This window comes from Nicotiana tomentosiformis, chromosome 8, assembly GCF_000390325.3.
Source record: "Nicotiana tomentosiformis chromosome 8, ASM39032v3, whole genome shotgun sequence".
Lineage (NCBI taxonomy): Eukaryota > Viridiplantae > Streptophyta > Magnoliopsida > Solanales > Solanaceae > Nicotiana > Nicotiana tomentosiformis.
In genome coordinates this window covers 32851024-32878832 of record NC_090819.1, presented here as the reverse complement: position 1 = coordinate 32878832, position 27809 = coordinate 32851024, and the positions used below count along the sequence as shown (strand labels likewise).

Below are 27809 nucleotides of genomic sequence, written 5' to 3'. Positions count from 1 at the left end.
CTGACAATACATATATTCTCTATATATGAATTCTCTTTAACTTGATTTACTATTCTTGCACATATCCTCTATATGCTGAACTATTAGCCTGATTACGATGCATAGATTCTGTACTATTGCTGTGCACATGTCACAATCCAAAAATCTTATCCTAAGGATCGTGATGGCACCTAGTCTCTCCGACTAGGTAAGCCTATCACACAACAACATCAGAGAGGACATAACGTCTTAATATTGAATAAAACATAGCCAATATAATAATACAACTTTCACAATCCCAAAACCCGGTAATACATAGTCATAAGCTTTATAGAGGTACACAAGATATTCCAAAAGACAATACAATTTTGGATTAGAATTAAACAGTAGCAGAGATGAAGTAAGAGGGTGACTCCAAGGCATGCGAACGGAACAACAGGTATACCTTGAATTCTCCAACTGCACATGCGCGACTCTCAATACCAACACGATCTGAAATACTAGTATCTTCACAAAATATGCTGAAGCCTAGTATGAGTACACCACAACGGTACCCAGTAAGTATCAAGGCTAACCTCGGTGGAGTAGTGACGAGGTAAAGCTAAGACACTCACTAGGAATGAAAACCCGTACAGAATATTAATATAAAGCTAACAACAGAAAGTAAATGCAATAAATGGCAACATGAGTAAGCATGTGATAAACAACAAAATAATAACAGTTAAAATACAAGTGAAATAAATTAAGGAAAGTAATAATAGTTCAATCATCAAGCCATTCCAACACAGAATTTACAACAAGAATCACCCCGAGGTACCACACCTCTTAATCAGAATTTACAAGCCACAAATCACAAATCTTATACACATGTCACCTCATGCCATCATTATCAATAACCTTCACACATCCAATACCTCGTGCCACCACGTACATCATATCCATGTCAATTACAAATAAAATATTCAGAAAGTTTATTTAAATAAAGTAAAGCATGATAACAAAAAGTAAATCATCGAATGAGATAATGAGTTCAATTTAAGAATTAAATAAAGTAAAGCATGATAACAATTTAAATAAAGTAAAGCATAAAATGAGATAAATAGTTTAATTTAAGAATTAAATAAAGTAAAGCATGGTGTGCACCTTCTAATGTGCGCACCCTTCTCAGGTGGTAACAAATAATGCTAGCATTCTTCTAAACATCTTAAACTGCCCATGCTATCAAGAACACGTGACCCCATATGGAGAATAATCATAACACACAACATATTTCTTATGCCTGTAGCAGACATTCGTCCCAAGTCGTGGTCGACACTATCAAGAACTCTTTGAAACCCAGATGCACATAACCAAGTCATCAGAGCTAAATTTCCCCAACTGAACCATGTCACGCAGGCTGTCAAACCCAAGATTATTTCCACAAAACACCGGTAAAGCATCACCGCACCAAAGGAACCAATTACCTTTATTACTATATTGACCCAACACCACCGGAATGACCCATTTCTTCGAATTCTCCTCGACTTGCCTTCAAGTTAACACTTCTCCTTGATAATACAATACAATCCTAAACCAAAGCTCACCATAGGAGATCCTATCACAAATCACATTGTTCGAAAGCCCATAAACCACTGTAATCCTTCTGAAACACCCAATAATGCCACAACCGAGATACCCACTATAAAGAGACCTTCTGTGAATCTGAAGTTGTCCTCTAACCTCTCTCATACTGAAACGTAGAATTACTAAAGATACAAAAATACCGCAGGTCTCAACACTATCCCATGCAAATATCATATCTTAGCCATATATAATTTTTGGGAACCTTCCAATGCCACATGTTTACCTCAGACCAAAACTAATATAACACATGACCATGCAATCTGATCATCGATAACAGACTCCCCCATTAGGATCGAGGCCATAGAACATAACATCTGATATCCCATAATACCCTTTCTCCATATATGATATGACCCTGCTTCGCACTCTAACTAAATCTTTCGTAAGCTTTGGTCGCACCAGTCATAAAATACCTCAAATCCTCTACTAAACACGTAATCATCCTCGTGACAGTCATGCCACTTCCTCAAGTTCCCTGGATGATAATATATACCTTCTACTGAATATAAATCCCATACAAAACACACAACCTCTAATACCACTAACTATCCTCAAATCAACATTCTCCCATGACCCTACCTTGATCACAACAACTAGGTAATCAATTAAATCCTCCCAAGCTCGTACTTGCCAACCATATACTAGAACACGCTACATCATTCACTGAACAACTAAAAGATCTACCAACACATCTGCATCCTTAGTCTGGACAACACCTCGAGATAATGATCGAGTATCCATAGCCCTCTTATAGCTCATATGCAGCATCACAAACCGTCGGTGCATAGCTAATACCGAGTGTGCAACATTATATATGACTAGATGTAAAGGAGTGTAAGATATACGCTTCAAGTTGAATCAATGCCGTACGATGGCAAATCAAATAAGTGGAATTTCCTAATAGTTTCGTATCCTCTTCAACATAAGTACGGATGTCTCCATATCGACCTGCAAGACTCTACTAAACTTTCTTATTACTCTTAGAACCAATGTACCTAGAGCTCTGATGTGCACATGTCACGACTCTAAAATTCACCTTAAGGATCGTGATGGAACCTAGTCTCTACTACTAGGTAAGCCTATCACACAATAACATCATACGTGATATAACAACTTAATATTAAATAAGACGGAGAATAATGGCCCAAAACATAGCCAATATCATAATACAACTTTCACAATCCAAAAACTCGGTAATATAAAGTCATACGCTCTACAGAGAGTACACAAGATATTCAAAAATAGAATACTACTTTGGATAACAATTCAATAGTAGCAGAAATGAAGTTAGAGGGTGATTTTGAGGTCTGTGAATGGAACATTAGGTATACCTTGAAGTTTCCAACCGCACAGGCGCCACTCTTAAAACAAACATGATCTGAAGTACTTGTATCTCTACAAAATGTGCAGACACGTAGTATGAGTACACCACAATGGTACCTATTAAGTATCAAGTCTAACCTCAGTATTGTAGTGATGAGGTACAAGTCAATACACTCACTAGACATGAAAAATTGTGCAGAATATCAATATAAAGCTAACAACGGAAAGTACAAGCAATAAATGACAAAAGGAGTAAACATGTGATAAACAACAAAATAATCAAAACACAATTAAAATATAAGTGAAATAAATTACGGAAAGTAATAACAGCCATGGTACCACACCTCATAATCGGAATTTATAAACCACAAATCACAAATCTTATACACATGGCACCCCGTGCCCACATTATCAATCATCTTCGCACGACCAAGAGATCGTGCCACCACGTACATCATATCCGTGTCAATTACCAATAAAATGTTCAGACAATTTATTTAAATAAAGTAAAGCATGATAAAAATTTAAATATAATAAAGCATCAAATGAGATAATGAGTTCAATTTAAGAATTTAATAAAGTAAAGCATGATAACAATTTACATAAAGTAAAGAATCAAATGAGATAATGTGTTTAACTTAAGAATTAAATTAAGTAAAGCATGATAACAATTTCTTAATTTTAATCTGTTATGTTACCAACAACCCAACAAAATATGAGATAATAACCCCATGCAAGTAAATCCATTTTGACAACCAATTCATCAAGTAACAACAGAGATAAATATTAGCACATTAAAACGACGCAGCAAATCACGTAATATGCATGACACACTCAAGAAGTCACAAACCATTCCGACACAAAAATACAATGAAAGCCACTTCCATGTGCCACATATCATAATTATATATCATCCTTATGATGCCGCGTGAGCCTTACATTAATTTTAAGAATATTTTCCCCGAATTAGCTTCACGCGCTTTAGCCCCCTTATCTCGCCTCCTCTGCTTCAAATGAAGTAATTCTCCTTACTAGTAACATGCTCATAAAACCCCCTTATCTCGCCGATTGTGCATCAATAACATTGCCTTTATGCCACCGCATGTGCATCTCATCACAACACAATAATCAACTCGCACCACACATGCCCATATGCCACAACATTGCCAAAATAACAATACATAGCCCACGACTAAACAACAATGTGTACAAAAATTTCAACAACAATAAAACAAAATGGAAAATAAATAAAAAATGAAAGGTATTCCATCTAACAACTTCAATTAAAGGCCTAAGAGTCTAAACCAGTCAAATACAACATATAAGCCAGTGTACACACTCGTCACCTCATGCCCACGTCTTTCACATAATTGACATAATTCACATAGTAAAGTAGACCAATTCCTACGGGAAAGTTCCCCCACACAAAGTTAGGCAAGATACATTCCTCAAAGAAGTTAAATAAATAGTCTAAGAAGCCCTTCCAGCGAGAAACAACCTTTAGACGGCTCGAATCTAGCCAAAATAACTTAATATCATAAATAAAATTCATAAGAAATGATTTGGAATAATAAAGCTTTGATTTTTAATGAAAATCAAAATGTCAACCCTGAGCTCGCACACCGGAACCCGACAAAACTCACAAATTCCGATGCGACTCCAACCATACCAATTTCATCCAATTCTGACCTCAATTCGGCATTCAAATCATCAATTTATGATTTAGAAAGATTTTTACTAAAATCCCCAATTTCTTCAATTCAATTCATCAATCAATCGCTAATTTGAAGGTTGGAATCATGAAATTTAAACATATCCATGTCAAAAATACTTAGCCCAATCTAAGTAGTAAAAATTCCTTCCAAAATCGCCGAAACCCGAACTCTAAAACCTTGTGAGAAAAAGTAACTAAATTTCAAACCAAGTAAAAATGCAACAAATAGCTCTTGAAAAAAACAACCTAGCTCTGGCTAAATAGGCGATTCCTAGGCGATTTCGCTACGAGCTCCTCCTAAGGCCAACTTGGCTGATGGCCAGCCACCCTCAATTGCTGGTCTTTCTCCCCAAGCCACAATACCATCTCCTAATCCTAATCCAAACACTTCCCAGCCCCTAGACTTCTCCAATTTACTGAAGCTAAGTTCATTAAATATGCCCATGCACGTAAACCCTAGTTGAAAAGAAGTGTAACATATTCCAGTTAAACCTATTCAGCTTTTACATAGAGAACCTATCATGAAGTGGATAGAAGAAGAAGTAAATGGCATGAAAATTATCGAAGGTCTTCAATATGCAGTGATTGGTAAGCTTTGACAGGATTTGCCTGAACTACAAGAGCTACGTAGAATAATCCTTTCTCAATGTGGAGGTAAATGTGAATGCAATGTAGGTTTCTTGAGGGATAAGCATATTCTAATTGGATTGACTCCATGGGAAGATTATGTGAATTTAACTTAGAAGTGAGCTTATTACGTGAAAGAAATAGATGGGTACCAATACCAAATGCATCCTTTGATTTATGATGCTAAGTTCAAGCTTGGTGAAGAATCTCCTTTGGCAATGGCATGGATTTCGTTTCCAAATTTGTTGTAACACTCCGTAAATCTGAATTAGTTGTGGATGCCTTAAATGATTATTAATGTGACCTTTTAAAATGTGAAGTCCTATCGGGATGAGTATGGGTGGAAACAATTATTTTTGAATCAAGACCGAGAGTGAGGTACACAAAATTCGATAGAATCGACTAAGTTTATGGGGGGTTGATAAGTGGGGATTTTGACTACTTATTAGCACCTTTTAGGTTTTGTTTTAGTCCGAAAGTATTGAATTTTGTTCCGGGAACTAATGAAATTATACAACATTTCAGGAATGCTGGAAGTTTGGTCTCCCGAGATGAAATCTGACTAAAAAAGGAGTGTTCTGAAGCACAAGGCAATAAAGGGCACAGAAGCACAAATGTACGGTCCGCAGAACAAATTACGGACCGCAGAATTCCATATATGGCTACAAAATAAGAAGAAACATGTAGCACACCTTTCAACAATGTGCGAACCGCAGATGAATTATGCAACCGCAGAACTGGGCTAGGAGTCAAAGATCTAAGAGTATGCAAAAAGACCAAGTCCAGGAGCCTTTGTTAATTACGGACCACACAAGAATTGTGTGGCCGCAGATGATTGCCTCGCGGCCACTGTCAAGAAATGTGTGGCCGCAGAAGATTGCCTCGCGGCCGCAGTTCAGAAATGTGCGGCCGCAGAACTCCACTTCTTGCAAGCAGAAGAAATCTACGGACCGCACATGAAATTGTGCGACCGCAGAACCTCCCGAGGGGCATTTTTGTCGGAAATTTTCAGCCCTGTATAAATAGACGATTTTCACAAAATTAGGTTCACTTTTGAACATCTGAAGTTGCTGTAGCTGTTTTTCTTTACTACTTCGGAAAGTTTTACATTATTTTGGTGTATTTACATTAGATTTCATCATTTTAATCTTTCATTATGAGTTTAATTAGCTTTTCTTCTTTATTCTCTTCAAAACCCATTTTGAGTAGATAGACTCTTACCAGGGTTGTGACCCAACCCTAGTGTGTAAACCTTATGGGTATCTAATTAGTGCTTGTTTATGATTGGGGTTGATTAGTTAGCTTAGTTCGTGCTTCAATTTTAGAATTAATAGTTGCAACATTGATTCATACCTATTTGACTTTGTCTCTACTTGAGAAAGAGGGAGCTAGTCTAGGATAACTTAGCTAACAAAGAATTGGGTCAATTGAGAGATTGATTAACCCAACTGAAGGGTTCAACCTAGAGATAGTAATAACCCGATATGATCTCTTATCAACTGTTTTGGCTGATACCCATTTGGACTTGAGAAAGCCAAATTGGGAAAAATCACTCTCTGAACGAGAGGCATTGAGAGGGTAACGAAGAGTTGAGAGCTATAATACACCCTAATCAACAAAACAATCATTAACGTCTTTATCCCATTAGGCAAACACCTATGTTATGGTCATAGCCCTTGCTCGGAAATTTGCATTTGGGGGATGTGGACATCAAGGATGACCAAGTTGATGAGGTTCCTCTTGAACCTCAAGCCAATAGAAAGGGCCGAGTGCCTTATGACAATGTCTCCGCTCCACCGCCACCCCCACCATGAGCGGCTCCACACCATGTGTTACCCAATAAAGGATATGCCAATGCAATAGTCCCTTCCCGTATTAGGGTGGGCAACTTTCAAATCACAAATGTAATGCTCACTTTTATAGAGCAACGAGGTTTCTTCGCGGGTGCTCCAAGTCAAAATGCATACAATCATTTGAAGGGGTTTGTGGACACGTGTTGGGGGAGCAAATAAACAAATGTCTACGAGGATGTATTGAGGCTAAGGCTTTTTCCCTTCTCTCTACGGGGGGAAGCTTTAGATTGGTTGGAACGTTTGCCGAACCATTCCATTCATTCTTGGGATGAGTTGGCGGAAAAGTTTATCTCTAAGTTCTTCTCTTCCGGGCATATGGCTACATTTCGAGATGAGAATTTGCCATTCAAACATGAGCCCAATGAACAACTACACGAGATATGGGATTGGTATAGAACAATGGTCAAGCAATGTCCCAACAAAGATATGACGGAAAACATAATTCAACAAACCTTCTATCGTGAGATTATCACAACCAACCAATGTGTAGTGGATCAACTTGCATGAGGGAACTTTATGACTACGCCTTATGTGGAGGCATGTGATATTTTGGATGAAATGGAGGAAAAATCATCGGCATGGCAATCCCAAGGTAATGTTCCACAAGGTGATCCAAACGTGATCTACCTTCACAAAGAGTTGAATGACCATGGGCTAGCCATTGCCGAATTGACTACCACCATGAATCAACTAGCAAAGGCTCAACTTCAACAAGTGCAAAATCCTAAGCAAGTCAATGCCATCGAAGGGGTGAACATAATGGTAAATTAAAGAATAACCAAGGGTCCACAAGTGCAATATCGAGTGGAGAATTATGTGCAAGAGATAGTGGTTTTGACCAAGATAATTCTTACAATGAACAAGAAGAAGAGGTGCAATATGTGAACAGCTTTCAAGGTCAAAGAAACAACTTCCAAGTCCCATACCAACAACAATGGAGACCTCAAAACAATAAAGGAAATTGGAATTCTAACAACCAAGGAAATTGGAGTGGTGGCAACAATCAAGGGAATTGGCATAACAACAACTATCTAGAAAATTAGAGTGGCAATAATCAAGGAAATTGGGGGGTAACAATCAAGGTGGATGGAACAATAATCAAGGTAATCATGGGTCGGGTTTTCAAAGGCCCCCGATGTATCATCAACCAAGCAATCAATGCCTTATCCTTCCCATGGTCCAAGTTCATCAAACAATGAGATGGAGCGTATTGAGAATATGTTCAAGCAAATGATGGGGCAAATAGAAGTGCAAATGGGGGAAATCTCTTAAGCTCTAAATTCTCGTCCAAAGGGGGCACCACCAAGTGAAATGTTAGTAAACCCAAATGGTATAAATAACATGGGGCATGCCATGGCCGTTACTACAAGAAGTGGAAGAGGTGGGAATGCACCTACCTCAAGTCAAAGGCAACTTGTGGATGATGAGCAAGTGGTACAAGAAGAAGAGGGCCCAAACAATGTGGTACTATCAAATGATGAAGTTCAGATTGATATTGATAATAGTGTGAAAGAGACTCAGGAGGAGGTGAACCCGTCTAGGGATCACATTATTGATATACCGGAGCTGGTAGTGCAAAAAGCTGAGGAACCATTTCCTAAGCCTCCACCTCCATACCCTCAAAGATTTTCCAAGTAAAATAATAATAATCAATTCAAGAAGTTCGTTCAAATGACGAAGAGTTTCTCAATCAGTGTGCCATTAGTTGAAGCTTTAGAACAAATGTCTGTCTATTCAAAATTTATGAAGGATATCGTGACAAAGAAGCATTCAATGAATTTTGAAACCATCAAAGTCATTCATCAAGTGATTGCAATTGTGCACTCTATGGCTCCTAAGTTTGAAGATCCCGGTGCTTTCATGATTCCTTGTACAATTGAAAGTGCTGAGTTTGCAAAAGCTCTTTGTCATCATGGGGCAAGTATCAATTTGATGCCCTATTTAGTTTTCAAGACCTTGGGAATTGGGCAACCAAGACCCACCTCTATGAGATTGCAAATGGTCGATCATAATATGAAGAGACATTTGGGAGTGATTGAATATGTCTTAGTTCGTGTTGATAAATTCATTCTTCTGTCGGATTTTCTCATTCAAGATTGAGAAGTTGCCAATGAGGTTCCAATTATTCTTGAGAGACATTTCATTGATATGGGAAAGGCTCTTTGTGATGTTGAAGATGGAGAATTTACATTCCAGGTTAGTGATGAAAAAGTTATTTTCCATGTGTAAGTCAATGTGGTAACCGAATAGCAATGAGGTGTGCTCTTTTGTGCATTTGGTGACCGATGTTACTGTTGATGATACACGTGCTATGATCAACGTGGGTGATATATTGGAGGCCGTATTGCTCAACTTTGATAATGACGAGATGGATGGCTTCATGGAATGTGTGAACTCTTTGCAAGAAATGGGGTCGTACTACTATGCACCCCGAATAATGTCCTTGGATCATGAAAATAGGACAACTCCTCCTACAAAGCCTTTTATTGAAGAACCTCCTACCTTGGAGTTGAAGCCATTGTCTCCACATCTTCGGTATAAATTTCTTGACCCTTGTTCTACTTTATCAGTTATTCTTTCCTCCTGTTTGACAAACGTGCAGGTAGACTCCACTTTGGCGGTACTACAAAAGAGGAAGAAGGCTATTGGGTGGACTTTGGTGGATATTTGGGGGATAAGCCCCACATTTTTCATGCATAAGATCAAATTGGAGGAAGGCGCCAAACCATCTATTGAACATCAAAGGAGACTTAATGAGGCTATCCAAGAAGTTGTCAAGAAGGAGATTATCAAGTGGTTGGATGCCGGGGTTGTCTACCCCATCTCTGATAGTTTGTGGACTTCTCCGGTTCAATGTGTCCCAAAGAAGAGGGGCATGACAATTCGTGGACTTCTCCAGTTCAATGACAAGAATGAGTTGATTCCTACAAGAAAGGTGACCGGATGGAGGGTGTGTATGGACTATCACAATCTCAACAAAGTCACAAGGAAGGATAATTTTTCACTTCCTTTTTTAGAGCAAATGCTTTATAGATTGGTCGGATGCTTTTTATTGCTTTCTTGATGGGTATTCGGGCTACAACAAAATCCTTATTGCTCCGGAGGATCAAGAGAAAACAACCTTTACATGTCCCTATGGTACTTTCGCCTTCAAGCGGATGCTATTTGTTTGTGCAACACCGACGACTTTTCAAAGGTGTATGATGGATATTTTCACAGACATGGTAGAGGACTACCTTGAAGTTTTCATGGATGACTTCTCGGTGGTTGGAGATTATTTTGATGATTGTCATGCAAATTTGGATAAAGTGTTGGCAAGATGTGAAGAAATAAATTTGGTTATCAATTGGGAGAAGTGTCATTTCATGGTCGAGGAAGGCATTGTCCTTGGCCACAAATTCTCAAAGAATGGAATTGAAGTTGACAAGGCAAAGATTGAGGTGATTTCTAAACTTTCACCTCCAACTTCGGTAAAGGGTGTGCAGAGTTTTTTTAGGCCACACGGGTTTCTACCGGTGCTTCATCAAAGATTTCTTTAAGGTGGTGAATCCGTTATGCAAGCTTCTTGAGAAAGATACTAAGTTCAACTTCAATGATGATTGCATGATAGCTTTTGAATTGTTGAACTTCAAGTTGACAACTACTCTCATCATCACCGCTCCAAATTGGAGTGTCCTTTTGGAATTCATGTATGATGCAACTGACGCAGCGGTTGGGGCTGTTTCGGGGCAACGCATCAACAAGATTTTTCACCCGTTCTACTATGCTAGTAAGACCATGAATAGTTGCCAAGTCGACTACACCATTATGGATAAAGAGCTCCTTGCCATTGTATTTGCAATTGAGAAGTTTCGCCCGTACTTGATGGGTGCAAAGGTCATTGTCCACACGAATCATGCGGTGCTCCGTTATCTTATGAGAAAGTAGGACTCCGAAGCTCGGTTGATGAGATGGGTGCTTGATCTGTGCCAAACCTACACCACGATTGAGTAGCGAGGTTGTCGATGCAATAATAAACCCAACAAAGGTCGGGATCAAATCCATAAGGAGTTAGAATATGGGATTAGGTGTATATCTAAGTTAATTGTGAGTTTTGGCATTAACTGCACTTCCATAACTTGATTGGTTCTTCTATTTCTAACTTTACACTAAAGGTTGCAATAATTGAAACTAAGGACAACATTTTTGTTGTTGTTTTTAAAATGTTTAAAGAGACTAGGGTAGTGACTTCTACCTAGGCGGATATCTAAAGGATAGCAAAATTTAGGGCAAGCTTGATTAGATGGTATTGTAATATAGCTATCACACTCAGATACTCACTCTATACCTCTCGGTAGTTTGAGTGATTTTACCCAATTTGACTTTCTCAAGTCTAAATGGGTATTCATGCAAATCTAGTGATATTGGCTCAAGCTGGGTATTACTATCTCAAGGTTTAACCCTTTAATTGGGTCTATCAATTTCTTGAGTTCACCCCAATTCCTTGTTAGCCTAGTTTTCCTAGACTTAGTCCCTCTTTCTCAAGTATAGACTAAGTCATAAAGGCACGAATCAATGTTTGCATCCATTAATTCTTGAGTTCTAGCAAGAACTAGGCTAAATATCACTAATCCATTCACATTCAAGCCCTAAAATCAAATACTCATTAAATACCCATACTAGGGTTGGGTCACAACCCTAGCTATGGGTTTAGCTACTCATGGAAATAACAAAAATTAAAGATGAAATGAAGATAAAATTCATAATATTAATTTATGGAATGAAAATATAATGTTAAAAAATGAAACTAGTACAAAACTCCAAAAACAGAAAAGTCAGCCATATAAAAAATATAACATAACGTAAAAATGACAAAAAGTTCTATTTATACTAAGCTGAAAATATCTGACAAATATGCCCCTGTGGAGGTTGTGCGGCCGTGTAATTCTGAGTGTGGCCGCACTCTTACTTTTGCGGATGCCTAATTCTGATGCGATCTGTGTTCTTCTCTTTTGGATCTAGGTTTAGTTGAACTTTCGCGGACCACATAATTCTAAGTGCGGCCGCATAAAAGTGGCGAGTTCCGCACTTGCTTGAGTTTGGCTTGAAATCAACTCTCTAGTTCTTCATTTCGCGGACCGCATAATTTCGATCGCGGCCGCACAAGGGATTCCACAGCTGCACAATTCTGGTGCGGTTTACACTTCTCTCTTTTGCTCAAGTTGTTAGCTCTCTGAATCTCAGTCATCGCGGTCCGCGTAATGTCAACCGCGGCCGCACAAGGACTTTCACAACCGCACATTTATGGTGCGGTCCACGCTCATCATTTAGCCCAAAAAACAATCTCTGGATCTACATCTTGCGGACCGCGTAATTTTGATTGCGGCCACGTCATGGCTTTCGCAGCCGCACAATATTTATGCTGTCCGTGCTTCAGACCTCTTTGCTTAGCCTTGGTTTTTGTTCAACTTTTGACTCTTTTTTGAGTTAATATTTGATTCCTTTGGCTCATTTTGAACAATTCCTGAAAGAAAACATATTTCATTAGTTTTCGGGAATACCTCCAAGAATTTTTGGCCTAAAACACAAGTAAAAGAGAGCAAATAATAGGATAAATCCCTACTTATCAACTCCTCCAAACTTAAGCTTTTGCTTGTCCTCAAACAAATAAGGTAATTCCCATCTCCACTAGAAAAAAAGGGTATTTCAGCTGGCATAAGGTGGATCAATCATGCATCAATTGGGACTAACAATTACCCTCAACACAAATGAGTTATCAACAATACCATGTTTTGACTTTTTGAGTACCATAGTTCTAATGTGACACCAGAGCATCAAGAGTTGACTTAATTCACCAAGGAAGATCGCTCTATCACGTAGGTCATTGTGGAAACCAAACTCCTCCTCCTCTACTCTCCATGAAAAAATCTCACTTTAGAATGTAACACTCAAAACAAGGATTGTGAAGAAGTGCGCTCATCTCTCTCAATAGAAATGTCACAAGTCCGGCTCTAAGTACCATAAGCTTGCCCCTTATGTAAATCACCACTAATATAAGCTCACTCAACTTGAAATCATATAGGGCTTTTGCGGGAATATAATAAAGGTTTTTGGATTAAGGTAGGACTTATCAGCATATGATGGTTTCATCTTTCCTCAAGCACTCCAATTCCTCTTTTTGGCTCATACATTTTTGACTCTTTGAGTCATTTTCTTCTTCCTTAGGGGAACTAGAGAGACATAATGTCACTCTTTCTTGCTCATGACAATCATTTTTATCCTCTAATCACTCCATGACTTTCATCATTACTTTCTTTGAATCCCTTCAACTTTTTACTTTATTCCTCATCTTTCACTCCATGCCTTTCATCATCACTTACTTTGAATACCTTTCATATTTGTACCTTTTATCACTTTCACATTCCTCGTCTCTCCCCCAAACTTATGCTTTTTCCACTTGTATCAAGAATGCTCAGGAATGATCGGGTGCTAAGAGAGGGTCATTATAAAACGGATAAAGGCTTGTAACATGGCTATTGAATAAAAAAGGCTTCGGCTCAAAGTGGTTGACTAGGCATGTCACATTCGTAGTCTATGGAAGCTTTCAGGTTTCTAATTGGATCAAGGAGAGCCTACAATCATTTTTCAAGTCGAGCTACACTTAGAATTTTGTCTAGAATCTTTCTCTGGTTATGAAGAATCTTCTTCAAAGAGTCCTCCACTGATGGAGGTACCTGAAGCTCTGATGGGGCCGAAGACTGTGCTGCCACTGTACTGGATATGGCAGCCAGCTTTGTGGTAGCTGCCCGCATCCAGTTGTTGAGACTAGATATTGTCTGCGAAACCCGCAGTGCAGTCTGAGGGTAGATAGAAGATGTGGGCACTAACAGTGGCACTGAGAGGGATGGTCCGGAGGAAGGAGGAGACATGGTTGCTGCTCCGGCAGAAGTACCGGCTGCTGTGGAGGGCTCGGCAACTGACCCGGTGGCCACTACCCCTGGCTCTTCAGACTGGCCATTGGAGGTAGTGGCTTTACCCTTGAATTTAGGGTTGTCCGCTCCATGGAGGTGGTACCATGAGAAAGGCATTTTAGCCTTCACCTCCACATCAAAATGTCTAAGCTCTACCCCTTGGTCTTGGAAATACTCTGTGAGGAAGTTTGGGTATGGATACAATCTTTCTTCTTTCTGGACTGTATTAGAGATGTTGTAGGACATCAAGTTTCCTACATTAATACGATAGCCTGCCATGATGGAAGCTACCAATACTGCTCGGGGGAGTGGAAGGACATTCTCATGCTGGTACGTGTCAAGACGACTACACACGAATGTTTCCCACCCTTTTGCTTCAAAGTTAAGGGTGGCTTTGACAATTTGAACTCCTGCTGTGAGCCATGTAGGTGTAGCTCCCGAAATAGCAAGTATCTCAGCTAGCCATGGGCAAACTGCATCACCCAAGTCTAGCTTCTCCAGGTATTGCACTGCCTCGACATCATCAAACCATACATATGTGTTCAGTGCGTGGCCATCAAACCAGATTTTCATGTTCCAGACATTCATCACCTTTGTACCCTTTTTGATGTGGGTAACATTGGCATAAAATTCCTTGACGAGGAATTCATTGGAATCTTTCAACCGGACGGTGAACCATTTTTAACCTTTTCTCTCCGTAAAATGCCTTAGGTCTTTGGTTATTCGGATTATGCTATCTTTGGTCTTTGGTTATGAATTGTCGCTCAAGAGTGAGCGACTTTTGAGGCCACCATTCCCAAAATTTTCCATAAGCCTTTTCACTTACAAACCTATCAGCCCAATCCTCCGGCTTCTTTGATCTAGCCAGGGCTCCCACAATTGTGTCACCCCCTCTCCCATCATCCGGAACCTCAACATCATTATCTAAAATGACTGGGGTAGTTGTGATGGCAGGTGTTGTAGCAGGTGGGGAAGATGGTGCAGATGCCTGACTACCTCCCTCTGAGCCATCAGAAGAACTAGAGGAGGAGGTAGGTTCATCGACTAAACGGAGTGTATCGGGGAATTGTTGTGATTTTGCCCCCGGTTGTGGTTGTACAGAATCCCCCTCAGACGTTTCCCGGGATAGGATGTATTCACTGGTGCCTGAGGATTCCGGAGGTGGTCTACTGAGAGTAATCTTTTTGCCCAAGACTTTTTGGACTTATAATGGCATGTTAGGTTTTCCTCTACCCTAGCTTCGGGAGGATTCTGCTCTCCCTTTGGAAGTATCACCTCGACTACGTGAACGCACCATTGTCTGCAACAAAAAGGTAGTGAAAGTTAGTTAGAATTGGGGTTCAAAATATGTTATTGAATTACAGTTGGAAAGAAAGACACTTCTTCTCAGAACAGGGCAGCGCGGACGGCACAAAATTGAGTGCGGCTGCGGATTGCCCATCATGGACCACACAAAAATGAGTGCGGCAGCGAAAACCCATCGCGGACCGCAAGAAATTGAGTGCGGTCACGGAGATCCCAGGTTTAGACTACTGGTTCTCTGAAGTTACATCAGCGCGGACCGCATACTTTTGAGTGCGTCCGCGAAAACCCATCGCGGACCGCACAAAATTTAGTGTGGCCGCATAATCGATTTGTTGGGTCTTTGAAATTTAATAGTGTGGACTGCACAAAATTGAGTGCGACTGCGAAAACCAACCGTGGACAGCAAAAAATTGAGTGCGGCAGCACAAACTTAGCAATGACAAGTGCCTTCAACATAGGGTATCGCAGACCGCACAAATTTGTATGCGGCCGCATACCCTAGCGCGGACCGCCCAAAAATATATGCGGCCGCGAAATTCAAATCAGAGCGGCACTAAGTACGATTAATACTAGGTTTTTCACTAATTAGGCATGATTTGTGGAAATTATACAATAAAAGCTACTAACCCCATTCCCCATTATGCATTCAAACACTACCCACATGCTTCTAAACAAGAATTATGCATCAATTTGATATTTTTGGCATGAATATAACCCTAGATAAAAAGAAAACTACAACAAAGAGAAAAGAAAAGAAAACAAAATGAAATTTATTCATTGAAATTAGCATGCCAGTAATAAGATGTAGTGGGAAATCAACAATTGATGAATATGAGATGAGATTGAAAACCAGAAGGAGTGCACTGCTTTAGTCTAGTTTGAGAGGTCAGAGTGTGTAAAGTGTAAATAGTCTCAAAAAGTCCTATTTATACTCGACTATGTTGGCCCACCAACTTACCTGAGTGCGGCCGCATAAGTTTGGTGCGGTCCTCACTCTTTACCTTTTCTAACTCAGCAGCGGATTCAATAGCGCGGTCTGCATAAAAATGGCCGCGGCCCCACAATCTGTGTGGTCCTCAAAATTGTGATCGCGGCCACAAATCCTTAAGGATTTTGTTAGGCCAAACTTCAGAGAGTTGGAATTTTCCATCTTTCAGCTATGCGACCGCACACAAAATTGTGAGGCCGCGAAGGGATTGTGCGGCTGCATAATTCTGTTGCGGTCCGCATAATTCAGGCGCGGTCCACATAATTTCACCACTTGGCCAATTTTTGTCTTGTCAATTTTTTGCACTGCACACCCAATTCCTGCATACACTTCACAACCAGTTAGTTCAAAAAAATGCCTAATCTAACAAGAAGATCAAAAGAAAGAAATACACATGGGTTCCCTCCTAAGAAGTGCTTGATTTAATGTTGCGGCACGACGCATGTTACCATCATTCATTTGAAATGGAGCAATGCCACAACGTGGCCATCATCGACCTTACCAAGGTAGTGCTTCACCCGGTGCCCATTGACTCTAAAGATCTCACCATTCTTATTTTTCAAATCAAGAGCACCAAAAGGGGTCACATGTACCACTTCAAAAGGACCACTCTATTTTGATTTAAGCTTCCCAGAAAAATCCTTAGCCGAGAGTTGAATAAAATAACAAGGTCACCTTCTTTGAATTCTTTGTTTTAGATATACTTATCATGTAGGTACTTCATCTTGTCCTTATACAAGGACAAACTGAAGTAAGCATGGAAACAGAACTCATCAAGTTTATTCAATTGCTCCACCCGGAGATTGGCAGCTACATCCCACTCAATGTTCAGTTTTTTCAATGCCCAAATGGCCTTATGATCTAATTCGACCGGAAGGTGACATGCCTTCCCAAACACCAACCGATACGGAGACATACCAATTGGAGTCTTGTAAGCTATTCTATAGGCCCAAAGGGCATCGTCAAGTTTCCTTGACCAATCAGTCTGATTTGCATTGACAGTCTTGGATAGAATACTCTTGATCTCCCTCTTTGAGACTTCAACCTGTCCACTTGCCTGGGGGTGATAGGGGGTTGACACCTTGTGAGTGACACCATACTTGGAGAGTAAAGTTTCAAAGGCTTTGTTGCAAAAATTTGAACCCCCATCACTAATTATGGCCCTTGGGGGTACCAAACCTTGTGAATATGTTCTTCTTCAAGAAAGCTAACACACTTCGAGCTTCATTGTTGGGCAAAGCTACGGCTTCAACCTATTTTGACACGTAATCCAGAGCCACCAATATATAGGTGTTCCCACATGAGCTCACAAACAGACCTATAAAGTCAATTCCCCAAACATCAAAAATATCAATCTCCAGGATGGCGGTGAGAGGCATCTCATTTTTCTTGGAGATCCCACCGGCCCTTTGACATTCATCACAACGCTTAACGAGCTTGCTAGCATATTTGTACAAGTTAGGCCAATAGAATCTACAGCTTAAGACCTTTGTAGCAGTTCTCGTACCACCATGGTGACCACCATAGGGCGAATAATGGCAAGCTTTAAGAATACACAATTGCTCTTCTTCTGGAACACATCTCCGGATAACACCATCAGTACAAATTTTGAAGAGATATGGCTCATCCAAATAGTAGTCCAGGCAGTCCTGTTTGAGCTTCTTCCTTTGGTTTGAGGATAACTCATTCGGAATAATGCCACTCACAAGATAGTTGGCCACATCGGCAAACCATGCCATCCCAGTCACATATATGGAAAGGAGTTGTTCGTCAGGAAATGAATCATTGATCTCAAGGCCATCATGTGGCCTCCCCTCCTCCTCCAATCGGGATAAGTGGTCCGCAACTTGATTTTCACTTCCCTTTTGGTCTTTAATCTCTAGATCAAACTCTTGCAATAGAAGCACCCACCGCATCAACCTTGCCTTAGAGTCTTTCTTACTCATCAAATAACGAAGTGTCGCATGGTCGGTGTGAACAATCACCTTTGTACCCATAAGGTACGGGGGGAACTTCTCCATAGCAAAGACAATGGTTAGGAGTTCTTTCTCGGTCACCATATAGTAGACTGGATGAAAGATTTTATTAATTCGTTGCCCCAATACCACACCAACTGCCATATCGCTTGCATCACACATGAGCTCAAATGGTAAGCTCCAATTTGGCACGGTAATAATAGGAGTGGTAGTCAATTTATACTTGAGTATTTCAAATGCCTTCATACAATCTTCATTGAAAAGGAACTTGGCATCTTTATCCAAGAGTTTGCACAAAGGGCTTACCACCTTAGAAAAGTCCTTGATGAACCAGTGGTAAAACCCCGCATGACCTAGAAATCTTCTCACTCCCTTTACGGAAGTAGGGGGAGGGAGTTTGGATATCACTTCAATTTTTGCTTTATAAACCTCAATATCATTCTTGGAAATCATGTGACCGAGGACAATGCTCTCGTTGACCATAAAGTGACACTTGTCCCAATTCAGCACCAAGTTAGTTTCTTCACAACGTGCCAATACCTTTTCCAAGTTATCCAAGCACTCTTCAAAAGAATCCCCCACGACAGAAAAATCATCCATGAAAACCTCGAGAAAGTCCTCCACCATATCAGTGAAGATGGACATCATACACCGCTGAAAAGTTACTGGTGCATTGCATAACCCGAATGGCATCTGCAAGAATGCGAAAGTGCCATATTGACAAGTGAAGGTGGTCTTCTCTTTGTCTTTAGGTGCAATAAGAATCTGGTTATAACCGGAATATCCATCCAAGAAGCAATAATAAGAATGTCCGGCTAACCTATCTATCATTTGATCAAGAAATGGAAGCTAAATATGGTCTTTCCGCGTAACTTTGTTGAGCTTTCTATAGTCCATGCACACTCTCCACCCGGTGACAGTTCTTGTGGGGATCAATTTATTTTTGTCATTTGTGATCACAGTCATACCCCTTTCTTTGGGACATATTGCACCGACGAGGTCCACGAACTATCGGAAATGGGGTAAACTAACCCGGAATCCAACCACTTGATGATATCTTTCTTTACTACCTCTTGCATGGCCTCATTTAATCGTCTTTGATATTCCACAGAGGGTTTGGCATCCTCCTCTAAAATGATTTTGTGCATGCAAAAAAGCGGGGCTTATACCTCGAATATCCGCCAATGTCCAACCTATTGCTTTCTTCTTCCTTTGAAGCACCACAAGGGTAGTATCTACTGGTACGTTAGTTAAGCATGAGGAAAGAATAACAGGTAAAGTGGAACAAGGGCCTAGGAACTCATATCTGAGGTATGAAGGAAAAGGCTTTAACTGCAAGGTGGGAGGATCGATTGAAGGCTTTGTTAGTGGAGTCTTTCTGTTTTTAAGATCCAAGGAAAGTTTTCGGGGCTTATAAGTATATGCTCCCATTTCTTGCAAAGCATTGACACATTCTACAAAGCCTCCCTTCTCATCCTCACCATGATTCAACAACACAATTTCCAAGGTATCTTCCACATTTATCACAGCACTTGTGTCATCAACAATTACATCGGTCAAAAGATCCATGAACGAACACACTTCATTGCTATTTGGCTGCCTCATTGATTTACAAACATGGAACATCACATTTTCATCACCCACCCGGAAGGCGAGCTCTCTAGCGTCCACATCAACTAAGGCCTTCACGGTAGCAAGGAAAGGTCACCCCATAATGATTGGAATCTCGTAGTCAACCTCACTATAAAGTATCATAAAATCTGCGGGAAGGATGAACTTGTCGACCCTAATTAACACATCATCAATTATCCCCAGTGGCCTTCATTGTCCGATCCGCCATTTACAACCTCATGGATGTGGGTCTTGGTTGCCCAATCCCTAATGTTTTGAACACAAAATAGGGCATTAAGTTAATGCTTGCCCCCAAATCACATAGAGCTTTGGCGAAATTGGCACTCCTAATAGTGCACGGGATTGTGAAAGCACTGGGGTCTTCCAACTTTGGAGCCATGAAGTGCACCATAACACTCACCTGATGTGTCATTTTGTTCATTTCATAGTTTATTAATCTCTTCTTTGTTACCAAATCCTTCATGAACTTGGCATATCCCGGCATTTGTTCTAAGGCTTCAACCAACGACACATTTATGGACAAACTTTTCATCATATCAATGAATTTCTTGAATTGATTCTCATTGTTTTGATTTGCAAGTCTCTGAGGGTATGGAGGAAGATGCCTTGGCATTTGTACCTTCGCCTTTGTCACTACCAGTTCTGGCATGTCAGGCACGTGCTCCCTAGACGAGTTCATTTGTTCTTGCATCTCTTCCACATTTTCATCAATATCAATCCTCGCTTCTTCATTAGCTTGAACATCATTGCTTGGCTCATCATCATCTTGCACCAACACATCATCGCCCACATGTTTTCTTTGGTTTGAGGCACTAGCAACTCCACCTCTCCCACTTCTTGTTGTCACGGCCATTGCATGCCCCATATTCCCACCTTTCGGGTTCACCACCATATCACTAGGTAGTGCCCCATTTTGGCGAGTATTTAAAGCTTGAGAAATTTGGCCAAGTTGAACCTCCAAGTTGCAGATAGAAGTGTTGTGGGAGGCTAACTAGGCATCAGCGTCGGTGTTTTTCTCCATCATTTGCTTAAACATGTTTTCAATCTGTCCCATTTTACTATTGGAAGAACTAGGACCTTGCGACGGATATGGAGGCGAGTTGTTTGGTTGTTGATACATCGGAGGCCTCTGAAAGCCCGACCCCCGATTTCCTTAATTGTTATTGTTCCAACCCCCTTGATTATTGTTGTTCCCCCAATTGTTTTGATTGTTGCCACCCCAATTACTGTGGAATGGTGCAGTCCACAGAAATTGATTCTAAGGCATCATTAGTGAAGAAGGGGTCTGCGACAGCAAGGTAAAATATGCAGACCACAGAATTCCCATTGCAGTAGAAGAACGATCCTTTTACTGTCATCAGAGAGTCTACACTTTGTGACTCAAATGTGCGGCCGCATGTCTAATTATGCGGACCGTAAAAAATATGTTGCAGCTGCACATCAGAGAGTTGGCATATTTTGGGTTTCCGAGATGCAGCCGCAAGTGACATAGTGCGGACCACATTTCACTTCTGCGGTCGCAAAACAAAATTGTCCGGTCCGCAAGGCTGCATTTGCGGCTACAAAAACATTGTGCCGACAACAGATCCTTCTTCTGCAAGCAGGCTTTAACTGTCAATCTCACTGTGTTTTCTGGTGCATACTTGCATATCTCCTGTGTATGTTTGAACATTGAATTGCAACTAACAATCGCCCTTTCTTGATACAGACAATGGTTCAATCTAGAGGTAGAAGAGACACTTCTAAAGGGAGGGGTGAACTTTCTCGGGGTTGAGGCAAGAGTGCCCTACCCCTTGGCCAATAAAAGACAAATGCAAAGAAAGCTAGAGCTGGCAGGGGGAGAGGTGTAGATATTTCTGACACGAGCTCATATGTCTCGTCTAAGGATGCATCAGAGGGCAACTGAACCTTTGTTCAGGAGCAGTCGGCTATACAGTCAATGCAGAAAGAGAGGTACCAACTCCAGGACGAGCCGTCCTCATCTCATAGCACTTTCGAAGACTCAAAGATTGCTAGTCAATCTTCTGAGGCATCGACCACGCCTATCCTTGAGGCACAGGTTATAGCTGATGGACTTGAAAGGTCAAAGAAGAAAGAGGTTTGGGAGGAACGATTTGTTAACTTGGCTACGTTCACCAGCTTTCGTACATGGTGGCCAGTGAGGTCACTAACTCTCGAGCGACATTTTCTATTGAATATGTGGAGAGTTACAACCCAACAGTGCTGAGACATTTCAGGGAACGCAAGGGGTGGATGTGGTTCACTCAAAGTGTAGTGGACACCAAAGAGTACATGGTCTGAGAATTCTAAGGAAATGTAGCTCACATAAAAAATGGGACAAAAGTGACCAAAGTACAAAACATAAAAGTGAGATTTGATCAACATACACTTAACACATACTTGGGATTCGAAGATGTTGAGCCAAAGGAATATTTGGAGAAGTATGCATTGGGAGACGCAGTCCGTCCTTGGTTAGCGAAGATTCTAGCAGCACTAGGGCCACCACCTCCATGGATTTCTACTGGGGTTCCTATCCACTAGATCACTCTCAGTTTCAAGGCGAAGGGGTGGAAAACCTTTGTCTTCAGCAGACTGGACCTGAATCAGAATGAGACTTACCTTCCGATTCCTTGGGCAGTTCTGGTTGCTTTTATTATGGCCGGGTACCCTATCAATGTGGGTGCCATGATGTCGGCCAATATCTCAGTGATTGCTCGGCAAGATGACTCGTCCTACTCGTACCCGAACACTATTACAAAATATCTCATGGATGCAAGGGTAGAGCCAAGAGATTATGACACAAAGGTGAGGCCGAAGAAGCCTTTTAATTAGTATTCACTGATGGATGTGAACAATCCAAAGAAGAAAGTTCAGCCTCCTACCACTTGGGGCTAGTATGATGATCCAGCTACTGTAGCTACTAAAGTAGTTAATGTTCCATCCACTTTAGCCGAGCCTTCCTCCAGTGCTGCAGCTATGCCTCTGCCGTCATCCATAGTCCCTGATGTGATTCTTCCCTTAGCTCCCACCTCGGCTTTGAAGCTGGTGCCCATGCCTACTGCCCCACTCTCTATGCTGCGAGTCTCCCAGATATTGGCGAGACTCAACAACTAGATACAGACAACCACTACAAAGTTATTTGACTTACCCATTACTATTGCAGCACAATCTTCTTTTCATGCACCTCAGTTTCCCCCGATAGTTGAAGAGACATTGAAGAAGCTCTTTGGGAACCAGAACACTATTATGGCTACCTTGGTACAGTACGGGTAGGTGATCGAAGTGATGGGCAAAGATGTAAAGAAGATGAGAAAGTTCCAGGCCAGCAAGAAGTCAGTGGATAAGCTCCGGAGACAGGTGACCAGGCTTGCTACAACCGGAGATCTTCCATATGAAATGGTGATTGACCCACACCAGTCAAGCCCAGCTACTACAACACCAATATCAGCGGTGGCACTAGCTGGCTAGTCTAAGGAGCAAGACCTTGCTGCCAATACTTCCAAGGCAGTGCATCAAATGTTCACCAACCCAGCCTCACACAGAGTTGAGGATGATGAGAATCAGTTGGATGATCCTTCTGGCGGTGACATTGTTGGGGACACAGAGATGTCCAAGGAGCCATAGGGAGTTTTCTTCATTCTTTCCCTTATTTTACTCTTATTTTGTTACGCATTGGGGACAGTGCTTATCTTTATTCGGGGGGGGGGGAGGGGTGGAGTTTATTGATTATATTCGATACCTTTTGAGACATTTGGCATGTAATAACTTGATATTATTTTCTTTTTTCTTATAATGTATATACTTTCTCTTTCTCTCATTATGTATATTCATTCTATCTTTAGTAGTTTTTGCTTATTAGCTTCTTTATTTTTGTTTCTTTATTAGTTCATTGCTTGATTTTGTAGCTTCTTTGTTTGATTTAATAGTTTCTCTTTATGTTTTAGTAGATAATAAGCCTTTGGTTTTCATAACGCCACAGTTATTAAGGGAATGAGTCTGTTTTTCTGTTTGGATAATAATAGTAGTAGTAATGAATAAAAATACCTAATTAAGTCATGATCGAAGAGTCAACCATGCTTCAATTGGTACCAACACACTTAACTACATGCTTAGGGTTAGAGACAAGGTTTTTTGAATAAATAGCTCTAGTTAGTGACTTTTGTGACTCTTGTGTTGACTTTGGCAATCATCGAGTGGTTTATTTGGACAATAGTGGGCTTTAAACTTGAATGTGGTCATTGTGGGCCCTCGTCTATGTCCTCTTTAATAATCCGGTTGCGTGAGAGGTGAGATGAATTGTTGCTAGTCCAAGTATCCGTGCGAAGGGTCGAAAACTTGCCCCGAATGTGTTTCAAGGCGAAATCATAAGTTTTTCCTGGTTTTGAAAAGCGATTGTAGGCCCTCCTTGGCCTGTTTAAATTTTTTTATTTCCAACCAATGTCATTATCCCTAGTCAACCCCTTTGAGCCTCTAGCCTTTTTCATTTGATAACCATGTTACAAGCCTTTACCCGTTTTGTCATGACCTTCTCTTGGCACCCGAGTTTTCCTTAACACTCTTGTGAAACAAATGGCTCAAAACGTAAGTTTTGGGGAGAGACGAGGAACTTGAAAAAGATATCAAGGCACAAAAAGAGAAAAGAAATTATCTCAATGAGAAGAGAAGGCAAGAGAAGAACAAAAAAAATGCAAAAAGTGAATAAGTGGAAGGGTTGAATGGATTCAAAAATAGATAATGATCCCAAACATGGAGAAATCGAAAAGGGAGAAAGAGAATGAAATGATCAAGAAAGAGTGATGCTAAGTCTTTCTAGTCCCCAATCAGAAGAAAGTGAAAAGTATGGTCCGAGAAATTAAAGATGGAGTGCTTAAGGAAAGGTGTAACCACTCGTCCATATTGGATCCGACCTAATCCAAAAGCCTTCCTTACATCCCGGAAGAAGTCCTACTTGATTTCAAGCCGAGTGAGCTTATATTAGTGGCAATCTACATGAGGGGCAAGCCTATGATACATGAAGTTGTACTTGCAACATTCTCTTGAGAGAGGTGAGTGAACCTTCCATAAACGTTGGATTGAGTACTAAATTTCTTAAGTGAGCTAGGAAACTGGAAAGTAGAGGAGAAAGAGTTTGGAGTCCACCGTGACCTACATGATAGAGCAAGAATCCTTGATGAGTAAAGTCAATTCTTGAAGCTCAAATGTCATATTAGAACTATATGTGCATGAATGTTTGAATTGTCGCCTTATTGATAATACATGGGTAGTGTGGGTAATTGTTGGTCCCAACTGATGTGTGGATAGCGAGTAAAAATGACCCTTAACCTTTGGAGGTGGGAACTAATTTATTTGCTTGAGGACAAGCAAATATTTAACTTTTGGGGAGTTGATAAGTGGGGATTTTGACTGCTTATTAGCACCATTTATGTTTTATTTTAGTCTGAAAGTATTGAACTGTGTTCCCGAAGCTAATGAAATTATGTAAAATTGCAGGAATGCTTGAAGTTTGTTCTCCCGAGATGAAATCTGACTCAAAAAGGAATGTTCTGAAGCACAAGGCAATAAAGGGTACAGAAATACAAATGTAGAATTGCGGACCGCGAAATTCCATTTGCGGCCGCAAAACAAGAAGAAAAAATGTAGCTGACATTTCAGCAATGCGCGGACCGCACATGAATTGTGCGTTCGCATAACTAGGCTAGGGGTCAAGGATCAAAGAGTAAGCAAAAAGACCAAGTACAAGAGCTTTGTGAATTATAGACTGCCCAAGAATTGTCCGGCCGCAAAATATTGCCTGGCGGCCGCTGTCCAGAAATGTGTGACTATAGAAGATTGCCTCGCGGCTGTAGTTTAGAAATGTGCGGCCGTAGAACTTCACTTATTGCCAGCTGAAGAAATCTGTGGACCGCACATGGAATTGTGCAGCCGCGGAACCTCCCAAGGGGTATTTTTATCCGAGATTTTCGACCCTGTATAAATAGACAAATTTCACAAAATTAGGTTAAGTTTTGAACATCTGAAGTTGCTGTAGCCATTTTTCTTTACTACTTTGGGAAGCTTTACATTATTTTGGTGTATTTACATTAGATTCCGTCATTCTAAACTTTTATTATGTGTTTAATTAGCTTTTCTTCTTTATTCTCTTCAAAACCCATTATGAGTTGCTAGATTCTTACTATGGTTGTGACCCAACCCTAATGTGTAAACCTTATGGGTATCAAATTTAGTGCTTGTTTATGATTGGGGGTTGAGTATTTTAGCGTATTTGATATTTCAATTTTAGAATTAAAGGTTGCAAATATTGATTCATGCCTATTTGACTTAGTCTCTACTTGAGAAAGAAAGACCTAGTCTAGGATAACTTAGCTAACAAAGAATTGGGTTAATTGAGAGATTGTTTAACACAATTAAATGGTTCAACCTAGAGATAGTAATAACCCGACTTGAGCTCTTATCAACTATTTTGGTTGATACCTATTTAGAATTGAGAAATTCTAATTGGGCAAAATCACTCTCTGACCGAGATGCATTGAGAGGGTAACGTAGAGTTCAGAGCTATAATACACCCCAATAAATAGAATATGCATTAACCTCTTTATCTCGTTAGGCAAACACAATGTTATGGTCACAGCCCTAGGCCTTTCAACTATATGGGAAAACACTAGAAATACTGATTCGCCTCTAGTTTCTTTTATTTGACTTATAATTGCTAAAGTAAAATTAGAATTAGAAATCAAAACTTGATGTGGAAGTACAATTTAGCTATTCCTTTCGCTTTCATCAAGTGTATACTCCTAACACCCCTAGTAACTCTTTGAGAAAATTGACCCAGACTCTTGTTGGGTACTATTCTTCCAACGGCCATTTCCACTCACTATGCAGTGTGGATTGGACATGGATCAGAGGTCATAAAATCTCACATCCTTAGAAAGTGCAAGGCCATGAAAACTCATAGCCTTAGATAATGTAAGGTACTGTCTTGGGCATTAACCTTAACGCCCCTGAAAGTCCAATGCACTGTAGTTTTGGCGCCTCTGATGGTGCCTTGTACAGTTATGTTGGCACCCCTAATGATGCCCCGCACCGATGATGTTTATCCGAGCTACTTTTATTTTTTCCTCAAATTTTGGGAAGTTTTCACTTATCTAAAAGCCCTACCTCGTCCCCCACACCCCAAACACGAAAGCCTACTATGGAAAGTGAAGCTCTCAAGAACCTAACTTAACATGGGTAAATCCTTCCAAACATTAGATACTCGATCGGGACACCATTGTGGAGAAAAAAAACCCTAGAACTCGAATTCAAGAGGATTGAACATCAAAAAGGTAATATTTCTACTCCCTAATCAGTTATAGCTATGAATTGGTGAGTTTATGGGAGAATAGTAGATGGGTTTGATAAAGAGATTCATATGAACTATGCTAGGGTTTTGGGTTGTTGACTTAAGATTGTTATAATCATATGGGTGATGAGAAATGATATTAGTTATATCTATTTGGAATTGTAGAACCACCTAGAAGTAGTAGAATGAGAACTGGGTGAAGAACACACCATCAATGAGGGCTATGAGGCTTTACACCATAAGGTATTTGGTAAAATGCCAAAGTGACTAAAATATGAGCATTAGTGCTAATATTGGTTCTTCTTGTTATATATAGCCATAGATTATTGTTAAAAGAGGTGACGAATATTGTGATACGCTTAAAAAGGCTAGAGTCAAGGTATGTGAGGCTAACTCTCTATGTTTGGGAATATTAATAATTCTCCCTACACTACTTTTCTTTTACGACGTTACTAATTACCTCAAAAATATAGTTTAGCCTAGTTCCTTGAATAGTTGCA

General features: G+C 40.4%; 2 protein-coding genes across 2 annotated transcripts; one reads left to right on the top strand and one right to left on the bottom strand.

Moving 5' to 3' along the window:
• The first annotated feature begins 8790 nt into the window (after positions 1–8790).
• On the top strand, positions 8791–11046 carry LOC138897280 (uncharacterized). Its single transcript, XM_070183244.1, has 5 exons — positions 8791–8925; positions 9215–9315; positions 9370–10054; positions 10153–10257; positions 10660–11046. Exons 1-5 carry the CDS (start codon positions 8791–8793, stop codon positions 11044–11046), a joined length of 1413 nt encoding a protein of 470 aa, XP_070039345.1.
• Positions 11047–14802: 3756 nt separating this feature from the next.
• LOC138897279 (uncharacterized) lies at positions 14803–20862 on the bottom strand. Its single transcript, XM_070183243.1, has 6 exons — positions 20371–20862; positions 19508–20021; positions 19005–19162; positions 17673–18578; positions 17082–17347; positions 14803–15088 (listed from the first exon to the last, which is right to left on the bottom strand). Exons 1-6 carry the CDS (start codon positions 20860–20862, stop codon positions 14803–14805), a joined length of 2622 nt encoding a protein of 873 aa, XP_070039344.1.
• Positions 20863–27809: the final 6947 nt, after the last annotated feature.

Bases quoted from the DNA above. Each gene is read 5' to 3' on its own strand.
- LOC138897279 (XM_070183243.1), bottom strand. From the start codon at position 20,862: ATGGTGGTGAACCCGAAAGGTGGGAATATGGGGCATGCAATGGCCGTG. The intron at 19,163-19,507 runs GTATAAGCCCCG...ATCAAATGATAG, and splicing joins GACATTGGCGGATATTCGAG to ATAGGTTAGCCGGACATTCT. The intron at 18,579-19,004 runs GTAACTTTTCAG...GATTGTATGAAG, and splicing joins TCGGGTTATGCAATGCACCA to GCATTTGAAATACTCAAGTA.
- LOC138897280 (XM_070183244.1), top strand. From the start codon at position 8,791: ATGACGAAGAGTTTCTCAATCAGTGTGCCATTAGTTGAAGCTTTAGAA. The intron at 9,316-9,369 runs GTTAGTGATGAA...GTAACCGAATAG, and splicing joins ATGGAGAATTTACATTCCAG to CAATGAGGTGTGCTCTTTTG. The intron at 10,055-10,152 runs GTGACCGGATGG...AATGCTTTATAG, and splicing joins AGTTGATTCCTACAAGAAAG to ATTGGTCGGATGCTTTTTAT.